This window comes from Coregonus clupeaformis, unplaced genomic scaffold, assembly GCF_020615455.1.
Source record: "Coregonus clupeaformis isolate EN_2021a unplaced genomic scaffold, ASM2061545v1 scaf1234, whole genome shotgun sequence".
NCBI classification, from domain to species: domain Eukaryota; kingdom Metazoa; phylum Chordata; class Actinopteri; order Salmoniformes; family Salmonidae; genus Coregonus; species Coregonus clupeaformis.
The window spans coordinates 152,501-165,000 of NW_025534688.1; the positions used below are offsets into that span (position 1 = coordinate 152,501).

General features: G+C 45.9%; 1 protein-coding gene across 1 annotated transcript in view; it reads left to right on the plus strand.

Moving 5' to 3' along the window:
- Positions 1–11,921, plus strand: part of LOC123486479 (ATP-binding cassette sub-family C member 9-like) — a 24,383-nt gene extending 12,462 nt beyond the window's left edge. The window contains exons 11-19 of the mRNA XM_045217804.1: positions 678–812; positions 1,079–1,241; positions 1,508–1,548; positions 1,682–1,824; positions 1,966–2,074; positions 3,870–3,977; positions 7,750–7,822; positions 8,463–8,568; positions 11,816–11,921. Of these exons, the coding sequence (XP_045073739.1) occupies positions 678–812; positions 1,079–1,241; positions 1,508–1,548; positions 1,682–1,824; positions 1,966–2,074; positions 3,870–3,977; positions 7,750–7,822; positions 8,463–8,568; positions 11,816–11,921 (984 nt within the window). The remainder of the gene's footprint in view (positions 1–677; positions 813–1,078; positions 1,242–1,507; positions 1,549–1,681; positions 1,825–1,965; positions 2,075–3,869; positions 3,978–7,749; positions 7,823–8,462; positions 8,569–11,815) is intronic.
- Positions 11,922–12,500: the final 579 nt, after the last annotated feature.

Here is a 12,500-nt window from a genome sequence, read left to right on the forward strand (position 1 = left end):
GCAGGTTAGGAGAACTTACACAGTAGGTTAGGAGAATTAATGTAGCAGGTTAGGAGAATTAGGTTAAGGTTAGGTACAAGGTGTCCCCTGTAGCTCAGTTGGTAGAGCATGGCGCTTGCAACGCCAGGGTTGTGGGTTCGTTTCCCACGGGGGGCCAGTATGAAAAATGTATGCACTCACTAACTGTAAGTCGCTCTGGATAAGAGCATCTGCTAAATGACTAAAATGTAATGTAAATGTTAGAAAAAGGGTGTCAATTTGATGTCAATTTAACATAAGTGCAGGTGGGGCCATGCTGTTAAGATACAATCTATCTGGACATACTCTTTATGTATGATCCGGCCAACAATCCCGATCTTAAAGTGGGTTCCAAAGCATGATTTTGTCCCAGAATATGGGTTAACAAGTATATATTTTTTTAAGCCATTATCTCCCAGTACCAATATGACTGTAATATTGTGCATCACTAATATATCCCTAATATATCCCTAATATCCCTAATAACTCCCTAATATATCCCTAATATATCCCTAATATCTCTAATAACTCCCTAATATATCCCTAACATATCCCTAATATATCCCTAATATCCCTAATAACTCCCTAATAACTCCCTAATATATCCCTAAAAACTCCCTAATATATTCCTAATATCTTTGTGTTGTGTTCCTACTCAGATTGTGATGGGTGTGATCCTGCTGTACTATCTTTTGGGGACCAGTGCTCTGATTGGAGCTTCAGTCATCGTGCTGCTGGCTCCAGTCCAGTACCTGATCGCTACCAAGCTGGCTGACACCCAGAAGAGCACCCTGGTGAGTCACCCTCTGTTCACTTTGAGACACTCAGGTTGAACACTGCCTGCACCAATCCCTTAGATCGTAGTTTCACTGTCACTTTAGATACGAACCTGCAAGCTTTACCATGAATAAATAGCCTACGTTTGAGTGATTTCAGTTATTTTCTGTTGTGATGAGGGAAACAGTATATGATGAGGAAACAATATATAACAAAATATTCATCTTTCTAATACTTATTCTGTGGTTTGAATCTTCACTAAGGCATCTCCCTTTTCTGACAGGACCATTCTACAGACCGTCTGAAGAAGACCACAGAGATTCTGAAGGGGATCAAGCTGCTGAAGCTGTACGCCTGGGAGAACATCTTCTGTGACAGTGTAGAAGACACCAGGGGCAAGGAGCTCACCAGCCTCCGCACCTTCGCCCTCTACACCTCCATGTCTAGTGAGACACACACCTTTGCTCTCCACACCTCCAATGAGACACACAGCCCCTCCTCCGTTACTTTATAATAGCTATCACATCCTTTCTATTGAGCTGTGAAATCACCTTCATTTTGTCCAGAAAGACACTCACACTGTTTATATTTTGTTCTCATTTATTCCTTTATATTTGGGGCTCAGTTTGAATTAAGAGCTTTGAAGTTTGAAAATGTCTATGTTCTCTCTAAATGCTCTCCGTTACATAATATGACCTATTTTTCTCCCCAGTTTTCATGAATGCTGCTCTCCCCATCGCTGCTGTGCTTGCGGTAAGAGGGTTTCTCATCATTCCGGTATCCTGCAGGCCAATTATAGGCCAATTTTAGCTAGTGTTTTGCCAGCTCTGAAATCTGGTAACAATACTGAACTGAGTAACTGTGTGTCCCTTTGTGTCTCTGTCAGACTTTTGTCAGCCACGCCCTGATCAACGAGACCCGACCCAGCCCCTCGGAGGCCTTCGCTGCTCTGGCCCTCTTCCACATCCTGGTTACCCCACTGTTCCTTCTCTCCACCGTGGTCCGCTTCGCAGTCAAGGCCATGGTCAGGTGAGAGGCCTACTGAGGACGCCCAGGGATACTGAATACTGGATAGCTACCAGCTAGACAATCTGCTGGAATCTTAATTGTATCATAGCAGTGTTATTTATGTGTTTGTGTGTGTCCTATCATATCCTATCCTATCCACAGCGTCCAGAAGCTGGGTGAGTTCCTGCAGAGCGATGAGATTGGCGATGACAGCTGGAGGAACGGAGACATGTCTGTGTCCCTAGAGGCCTGTAAGAAACACCCTGGGGCGGTGAGTACACACACACACACACACACACACACACCACCACTATTACCGAACACTGCCCCCATACAGGCCTGAGTTGTGTTTAGTAGGGCACACTGAAGTAAAATGTAAACAAAACAGTAAACTAAATGGTGTTTCTTATTGGACAAGTCGAGGTAGTCTCTTAGTGTTTCAGTCTGTTTATTCAGTTTGGTCCCTAATGAACATGACCCAATTACTTATCTCTCCCCCTGCCAGAGCAGCTAACGCTAGCCATTCAGCCAGGACAGCACAGAGTCTAATCCGGGAGCCATTCAGCCAGGACAGCACAGAGCAGCTAACGCTAGCCATTCAGCCAGGACAGCACAGAGTCTAATCCGGGATCCATTCAGCCAGGACAGCACAGAGTCTAATCCGGGAGCCATTCAGCCAGGACAGCACAGAGCAGCTAACGCTAGCCATTCAGCCAGGACAGCACAGAGTCTAATCCGGGAGCCATTCAGCCAGGACAGCACAGAGTCTAATCCGGGAGCCATTCAGCCAGGACAGCACAGAGTCTAATCCGGGAGCCATTCAGCCAGGACAGCACAGAGTCTAATCCGGGAGCCATTCAGCCAGGACAGCACAGAGTCTAATCCGGGAGCCATTCAGCCAGGACAGCACAGAGTCTAATCCGGGAGCCATTCAGCCAGGACAGCACAGAGTCTAATCCGGGAGCCATTCAGCCAGGACAGCACAGAGTCTAATCCGGGAGCCATTCAGCCAGGACAGCACAGAGTCTAATCCGGGAGCCATTCAGCCAGGACACCACAGAGTCTAATCCGGGAGCCATTCATTTACACGCAGCATGTAATACGGCTACTACTGTGTCACAACAGGATTTAGACAGCTCCCAACATGGCTAATGGACTCATCAGGAAGATAGGGAACATTCTGTTTTTATGATGGTTTTCGTCTGACCAAGTTTCAGATCCGACATGTGTTTCTAACTTAAAGCTTTTGGTAAAACTTCAGAGAAAGTGTCTGTTTGGGCAGAGCCGATTTGGTCTCTGTAAAAGGAGTAACTGTAACTACACACCGTGTCAATCTTGCAGCAGGGTTTAATGGGGAATCTCTCCCAGGAGACGTTAAGTAGCTGGTTGCTGGTAGTCTCGTCATGTCCTCAGCTGTTCTCTGGACTTTGACAGGTTTATTTCTGTGTTGGACTCCTCAGAAGGAGTGGAGGGAGACAGAGACCGAGTGGTGGAGGGGTTAGTGTGAGATCGAGGAGCCATTTGTTTAGGGCTGAAGGATGGATGGAGAGATTGATGTCTTGGGGTGGTGGAGGGGAGGAGGCAATTGGAGGGGTTAGTGTGGGATGTTTAGGGCTGAAGGATGGATGGATGGCGGGATGGATGGATGGAGGGATGGATGGATGGATGGATGGATGGAGGGAGGGAGGGATGGATGGCGGGATGGATGGATGGAGGGATGGATGGATGGATGGATGGATGGATGGATGGATGGATGGATGGATGGCGGGATGGATGGATGGATGGATGGATGGATGGATGGATGGATGGATGGATGGATGGCGGGATGGATGGATGGAGGGAGGGAGGGATGGATGCCTTGGGGATGAGGGGTAGGGGATAAGAATCTCCCTCTGGGGACAGCCTCAGTCAGGGTCTGAGTGGGGGACCTCCCTGGAGGTTACAGCGGATGAGGGGACAAGTTCATCACTTAATACAATCTCTCTTTCTCTCCCCTCTCCCTCCCTCTCTCCCTCCCTCTCTCTCCCTCCCTCCCTATCTCTCCCTCCCTACCTCTCTCTCTCCAGACCAAAGCTATAAACAGGAAGCAGCCCCTGCTCTACCAGATGGAGAGCTATGAGCAGCCAGCACGCAGGCCACTGCGGCCCAACGAGACTGAGGACGTGGCTGTCAAGGTCAGGGGTCAAAGTTCAACACCTCAACAAGCTCATTGGCCCTTCTTCTCAGGACCTGTGACACACACAGCACCGTACACACTCGCTGACTGCATGCACGGACACAGCAACAGACACATACAGTGGGGGAAAAAAGTATTTAGTCAGCCACCAATTGTGCAAGTTCTCCCACTTAAAAAGATGAGAGAGGCCTGTAATTTTCATCATAGGTACACGTCAACTATGACAGACAAAATGAGGAAATAAAATCCAGAAAATCACATTGTAAGATTTTTAATGAATTTATTTGCAAATTATGGTGGAAAATAAGTATTTGGTCAATAACAAAAGTTTCTCAATACTTTGTTATATACCCTTTGTTGGCAATGACACAGGTCAAACGTTTTCTGTAAGTCTTCACAAGGTTTTCACACACTGTTGCTGGTATTTTGGCCCATTCCTCCATGCAGATCTCCTCTAGAGCAGTGATGTTTTGGGGCTGTCGCTGGGCAACACGGACTTTCAACTCCCTCCAAAGATTTTCTATGGGGTTGAGATCTGGAGACTGGCTAGGCCACTCCAGGACCTTGAAATGCTTCTTACGAAGCCACTCCATCGTTGCCCGGGCGGTGTGTTTGGGATCATTGTCATGCTGAAAGACCCAGTCACGTTTCATCTTCAATGCCCTTGCTGATGGAAGGAGGTTTTCACTCAAAATCTCACGATACATGGCCCCATTCATTCTTTCCTTTACACGGATCAGTCGTCCTGGTCCCTTTGCAGAAAAACAGCCCCAAAGCATGATGTTTCCACCCCCATGCTTCACAGTAGGTATGGTGTTCTTTGGATGCAACTCAGCATTCTTTGTCCTCCAAACACGACGAGTTGAGTTTTTACCAAAAAGTTCTATTTTGGTTTCATCTGACCATAAGACATTCTCCCAATCCTCTTCTGGATCATCCAAATGCACTCTAGCAAACTTCAGACGGGCCTGGACATGTACTGGCTTAAGCAGGGGGACTCATCTTTCACTGCAGGATTTGAGTCCCTGGCGGCGTAGTGTGTTACTGATGGTAGGCTTTGTTACTTTGGTCCCAGCTCTCTGCAGGTCATTCACTAGGTCCCCCCGTGTGGTTCTGGGATTTTTGCTCACCGTTCTTGTGATCATTTTGACCCCACGGGGTGAGATCTTGCGTGGAGCCCCAGATCGAGGGAGATTATCAGTGGTCTTGTATGTCTTCCATTTCCTAATAATTGCTCCCACAGTTGATTTCTTCAAACCAAGCTGCTTACCTATTGCAGATTCAGTCTTCCCAACCGAGCAGCAGCACGTGGTCCTCTGTAGCTCAGCTGGTAGAGCACGGCGCTTGTAACGCCAAGGTAGTGGGTTCGATCCCCGGGACCACCCATACACAAAAAATGTATGCACGCATGACTGTAAGTCGCTTTGGATAAAAGCGTCTGCTAAATGGCATATTATTATATTATTACAATTTTGTTTCTGGTGTCCTTTGACAGCTCTTTGGTCTTGGCCATAGTGGAGTTTGGAGTGTGACTGTTTGAGGTTGTGGACAGGTGTCTTTTATACTGATAACAAGTTTAAACAGGTGCCATTAATACAGGTAACGAGTTGAGGACAGAGGAGCCTCTTAAATAATAAGTTACAGGTCTGTGAGAGCCAGAAATCTTGCTTGTTTGTAGGTGACCAAATACTTATTTTCCACCATAATTTGCAAATAAATTCATTAAAAATCCTACAATGTGATTTTCTGGATTTTCTTTTCTCAATTTGTCTGTCATAGTTGACGTGTACCTATGATGCAAATTACAGGCCTCTCTCATCTTCTAAGTGGGAGAACTTGCACAATTGGTGGCTGACTAAATACTTTTTTCCCCCACTGTAGGCTATCAACTCACAGACAAGCTTTAGCTCACGTACATGTGCAGCCACATGCATGCATGTGGACACATACACAAGCAGAGGCTTCTGAGCTATAGTCTGACAGTTGTCATCAAACCGTACTGTATGTAACCTTTAAACTGGCCTTTTTGTCACATCCGCCCGGTCATTCACTCTAGTAAGACACCACAGATGTTACCACTGTCTATCTCTCACAGCAGATGTTTCATCTCTTGGCCTGTCCATTGTGTGAAACGAACCCTGAGGAGAAGTCAACATTTAAACCGACAGTTTAAACTCTCAGGAACCACGTCATGAGTCAGAGGCAGGGGATTCTCATGAGAACGGAGAACCCAGTGCACTGTGTCATCATGTTCTCAGCCCCTGTTCTAGTCTCATTGGGGTCCACATCCTGTTGCTATCCCTGTGGACCCACAGCATTATTGTAGGCAGTCTGTTAATGAGCTTGGGGGCGGCAGGAGGGTCCGAGGGTCGAAAGAATGGGCTGCTGCTGTGTGTGTGAACCAGACAAATCCTCTTTCTCTGCCTCCTCTCCCATCTCACCCTCTTTCTCTCTCTACCTCTCTACCTTCCTCTCTGTCTCCCATCACCCCTTCTCTCTACCTCTCTACCTTCCTCTCTGTCTCCCATCACCCCTTCTCTCTACCTCTCTACCTTCCTCTCTGTCTCCCATCACCCCTTCTCTCTACCTCTCTACCTTCCTCTCTGTCTCCCATCACCCCTTCTCTCTACCTCTCTACCTTCCTCTCTGTCTCCCATCACCCCTTCTCTCTACCTCTCTACCTTCCTCTCTGTCTCCTATCACCCCTTCTCTCTACCTCTCTACCTTCCTCTCTGTCTCCCATCACCCCTTCTCTCTACCTCTCTACCTTCCTCTCTGTCTCCCATCACCCATTCTCTCTACCTCTCTACCTTCCTCTCTGTCTCCCATCACCCCTTCTCTCTACCTCTCTACCTTCCTCTCTGTCTTCTCTTCCATCTTATCCCTCCATCTCTGCCTCCCATCTCACCCCTATCTTCCTCTACTCCCTCTCTACCTCTCTCTACCCCTATCCCTGCATCCCTATCAAGACTCCCCCATCCCCTCTGGTCCCCACCCCCTATCCCTGCCTCCCTTTCAAGACTCCCCCATCCCCTCTGGTCCCCACCCCCGTAACATCCGCTCTGTCTATTTACAAACTTAATTAACAAGTATCTTTTCTCAGCGGTAATAAGACGTCTGTCTTTCATGTTTAACTTGTATTTATTAGTTCTGTGTCACTGAATCGCAGATCTTGTGTGATGCGTGTGGTTTTGCTGTAGGGGATGGAAGGGAGGGGGGATTACTGGCTATAATAAACAGTAGAATCGTACAAGACATAAAACACAACATAACTATGTAAACATGCTATTATATTTGCCTTACAGAACTAAATTCTAAATGATTTCTATGTAAACACACATATCTAAACCACCAGCTGCAGACTATAAAATGGTACTCCCGAGTGGCGCAGTGGTCTAAGGCACTGCATCGCAGTGCTAGCTGTGCCACTAGAGATCCTGGTTGGAATCCAGGCTCTGTCGTAGCCGGCCGCGACCGGGAGACCCATGGGGCGGCGCACAATTGGCCCAGCGTCGTCCAGGGTAGGGGAGGGAATGGCCGGCAGGGATGTAGCTCAGTTGGTAGAGCATGGCATGTGCAACGCCAGGGTTGTGGGTTTGATTCCCACAGGGGGCCAGTATGAAAAAAAAATAATAATAATGTATGCACTCACTAACTGTAAGTCGCTCTGGATAAGAGCGTCTGCTAAATGACTAAAATGTAATGTAAAATGTAGGCTCCATGTCTAATGTTTTTCTGTCAGCCTACTAATCCCACTATATCCTGTTCAGGTGAACAGTGGATTCTTCACGTGGGGAAGCAACTTGTCAACGTTGTCCGACATCAACATCTGCATCCCAACAGGTAACCTGATCCTGCTGGGAACACTATGGATATGGATGCCAGGCTGCATCTGTTTAGGAGGTCATCGACAGTCAATGTAGTATATCTAACACCAGCTGTGTGTGCGTTTGGGTAACAGTGTAGTATATCTCCCTGCTATGACCTCAGGGCCAGTGGTCCGTCAGATATGACATCTTGTCTGCTAAGACAAACAGGATAGGCTGGTCCTGGTAGACCACTATTTGCTGCAGCTGAGGGAGTAGAAGTGTTATGTAGGATATGTGGAACAGTGGAGGCTGGTGGGAGGAGCTATAGGAGGACGGGCTCGTTGTAATTGCTGGAATGGAATAAATGGAACAGTATCGAACACATCAACCGTATAGAAACCACATGTTTGACTCCATTCCATTTATTCCATTCTAGCCATTATAATGAGCCTGTCCTCCTATAGCTCATCCCACCAGCCTCCACTGATGTGAAAACATGACTGCTCGAAATTGAGTGTGTAAAGATATCCCGATATCCTATCCTACTTTTAAGCTTTACCCAGGGCTGTAACAGACATAATCAATGTAAGATTGACATAGAACAATCTGTTCTCTCTAATGCTTTAAATAGTGTCTTCTTACCAGACAGTATGTCCTGTGTCTGATATTTCCAGGTCAGCTGACCATGATCGTGGGCCAGGTGGGTTGTGGGAAGTCGTCGCTGTTGCTGGCCATGCTGGGAGAGATGCAGACCCTCAGTGGAAAGGTCTACTGGAGCAAGTGAGTGGTACCAATCACCATAAGCTACATGTTAGAAGTGCTATAATAGGCGTAAATCTCTGAGGTACTCATCTCTATTAGGTACTGAACATGCTGAGGTCCACTCAAAGACAGAGATGGACACACATCTCATTTCCTTTTGATCCGTCTCAGTCTCGTTTTGGGATAGTTGTGTCTTTCTAGAGTTGACAAGCTGTCAGACAGTGTTTCACTGTGCTTCACCACCAATGCTAATCAAAGCCTTCATCTGTGGAATAAGAAGCCATTCAACCCTCATCTTGTTGGTATTGTCCTTCCTGTGTCCTGGTTGTGTCTGTATCTGTCGCTGTGGCTGTTATGGAAGGAGAGCTGGCTGCTCCTCTGTCTCTCTGTACATCGCTCACCGTCTGCTTGCTGGTGTCAGCTTCGCCTGAACTTTGACTGTTTAATATCATCTCTCTACTCATCTCTCTATAACACAATCTCACCGTCACTTTTAAAACGGGACTTTTCCATTTTCAACTCTCTGTCTTCTTATAGCTCTGTTATTCATATTTTCACTACAAACCAGAACGTCTATGTCCATCTCCTAGGACCAAATCTTCATTTGAGATCTGCACTCATATTCATGTACGCTAATGTCAAATTAGGATTGGGTCGTCAGTGATGTTCTGGAGATGGAGCTCTGATTAGCATTCTTAGCATTAGCATTTAGATTGAAACCTGAGCAGAAGAACAGACACATGCTAATTGCTAACGAACTGGGCGTTGCAGCATTTTCTTGCCAACAACAAATTGGTTAGGAGTTAGCGTGATTACTTGTCCAATAAGTTTTCAATTGTATAATTTAATTTGATTCGGTTAAGTATTTGTTTGGGTTATTGAATGAATAATACACTTCCGACTGGAAGGTTTTCATTTTGAGCTAGATTGAATGAAAACAGTCGTATTAGTCTGTTGTAGTTTTAGTAACTGTTGATTTCATTGTTCTCCATTAAGTCACAGCCTGTTAATACGCTGTAATATGACCTATCAAGCTATTAAACACTTCTCTCCCTTCATACGCTGCTATGAAAGAGGGTCCATATAGTTCTTGAAAGTTCTCTATAATACTGATGGTGTACCACAATTACCATTATAACCACTATGTCTCCTCAATCTGTTTATAACCATAACGGCTGCTCTTCTGGGGGATCTTAGCAGTAGCAGTAATCCAAAATGAAATTGACCTGCCACATCAAGTCCACTCTTATGTGAGCGAACGAAGGTGCCAGTCAGTACCATAGCAGAACAGGTAGTAATCACGGGCCGTAAACACTAACCTCAGCCTTGTCTGTGTTCTGTCTTCTGTCGTTGTCGTTGTCGTTGTTTTCTATCTAAATCAGACTGCCTGTGAGTGAGATGCTGCACGAGGCCAACAGGTATTTTCTCCCTCTGGGGTTTACTCTTCCCATCTCACCCCTGTACAGTACATTCTACATTTAGGTCTCAACACTTAAGTCATTTGGCTATTAGTTGACTAGTTGTCATTTGGCTATTAGTTGACTAGTTGTCATTTGGCTATTAGTTGACTAGTTGAATCATTTAGGTCTCAAGACTTAGGTAATTTGGCTATTAGTTGACTAGTTGAATAATTTAGGTCTCAACACAAGTCATTTGGCTATTAGTTGAATTGTTGAATCATTTAGGTCTCAACACTTAAGTCATTTGGCTATTAGTTGACTAGTTGTCATTTGGCTATTAGTTGACTAGTTGCATCATTTAGGTCTCAACACTTAAGTCATTTGGCTATTAGTTGACTAGTTGAATACATTTTACTCTCAACACAAGCCATTTGGCTATTAGTTGAATTGTTGAATCATTTAGGTCTCAACACTTAAGTCATTTGGCTATTAGTTGACTAGTTGAATCATTTAGGCGTGCTACTTTTGAATAAACACCAAATATGTGAAAGGACTGGTGGGCCCCAAGGACTGGGTTGAGAACGGTTGATTTAGCAGACGCTGTTCTACCGACTGACTCCCACCCTCATGTAGACCTACATCATTCTAGGAGAAGCCATAACACTATTAGAGCAGACAGTGCCCTGGGCCTGAGACAATGACAGTATCATGACAGTATGCCTGCACTGTTGAGGGAGGTAATGCTGTAGATAATGCTGGCTAATTCAATTGACTCTTGGCTCTTTGTCAAAATGTCTTAGCCCCGATACACAGTTTTAGGGCTGCCCTACAAAACAGGGCTTAACTGTAAGCACACTTCTGCTAGATTGACATTTGAACACACATATGCGACTGTACACACACACACGCGCGCGGTTCAGCTTTTCATGTGTAAAGGAAGTTGAAGTCGAGGTGGTTGTGTCTATCTGGCTCTATGGACTCTAACACATTGAACGTGACTTGCAGTTGTTTTGAGACGGACCTGTCTTTTGAAGAAACCAGGAGGTACCCCTTTTTAAACTTCCTCTGAAGGGACCCTGCCGTCACCCCCTTCCTCCCTTCCCCTGCCATCATTCCTTTTATCCCTCCCTCAATCCCTCCATCACTACATCCCTCCATCACGGTGATCATTGAGTTGTTACTAGCTGGTCGTGGAGTGAGTCGTGGAATGTTTGTGTGCTTCCATGCTGGGGGTCTGGGTCTGAAGTAACTGACAGAAAATGCTGTTTTTAGTCAGAAAACGACTGAAAAGGCAGTTATAGAGATAGAGATATGGATATATTTTGATACTGTGGATTCACCAGCACGGTATGTTTTCAACAGGAGACGATAGGAATACTATACACAAAGAGACCAACATACTCTCTTTTGCAGTTGTGTTGTTTCCAGGTCGGTGTGCATGACCCACAGCTAACGTCTTCACTCTTAAAGGAGCAATCTCTTTCTCTTATATAATACAATTACTCAACCATTAATAACCAGCAAAGGCTAACGTATGGTGGTGGGAACACTGGTACACAATAGTACACAAAGCACTGTGCCTTCAGACACGTAATGCTCTTATCCTCAAGCCTATCCTTTGGGTCTTTGGGTAGTTCAACTGCACATCCAAACAAGATCAACAAACTGGACTCCCAGCACATTGTTGTTATTTTGGCTCAACTCTTCCAGCTCATCATTAACCTGTGTTTGAAACCTAAACCCACTTCCCCACTCACCGCTTGATGTGCCTCATTGTTGACGTCCCAAAGATTACCCCCTCCCCTACCTCCATGTTTGTAGTTTGAGCTCTCTCTCTTCTGCCTCCATTTCCCATAATGCCTCAGTAAGAACAGGTACTCTGTGGGCTACGCTACCCAGAAGTCCTGGCTGCTGAATGCCACTGTGGAGGATAACATCACGTTTGGCAGTCCCTTCAACAAACAGAGGTAAAACACCACTCTCTATTCTACTCTACCCTACTCTACTTTACTCTACTTTACCCTACTCTACTTTACCCTACTCTACCCTACTCAACTCTACCTTACTCTACTCTACCCTACTCTACTCTACTCTGCTGTATTCTACTCTGCTGTATTCTACTCTACTCTACTCTACTCTACTCTACTCTACTCTACTCTACTCTACTGTATTCTATTCTACCCTACCCTACCCTACCCTACCCTACCCTACTCTACCCTACCCTACCCTACTCTACTCTACCCTACCCTACTCTACCCTACCCTACCCTACCCTACTCTACTCTACTCTACCCTACCCTACCCTACTCTACCCTACCCTACCCTACTCTACCCTACCCTACCCTACTCTACCCTACCCTACCCTACCCTACTCTACTCTACTCTACCCTACCCTACCCTACTCTACTCTACCCTACCCTACCCTACTCTACTCTACTCTACTCTACCCTACCCTACTCTACTCTACCCTACTCTACCCTACCCTACCCTACTCTACCCTACCCTACCCTACCCTACCCTACTCTACTCTACTCTACCCTACCCTACTCTA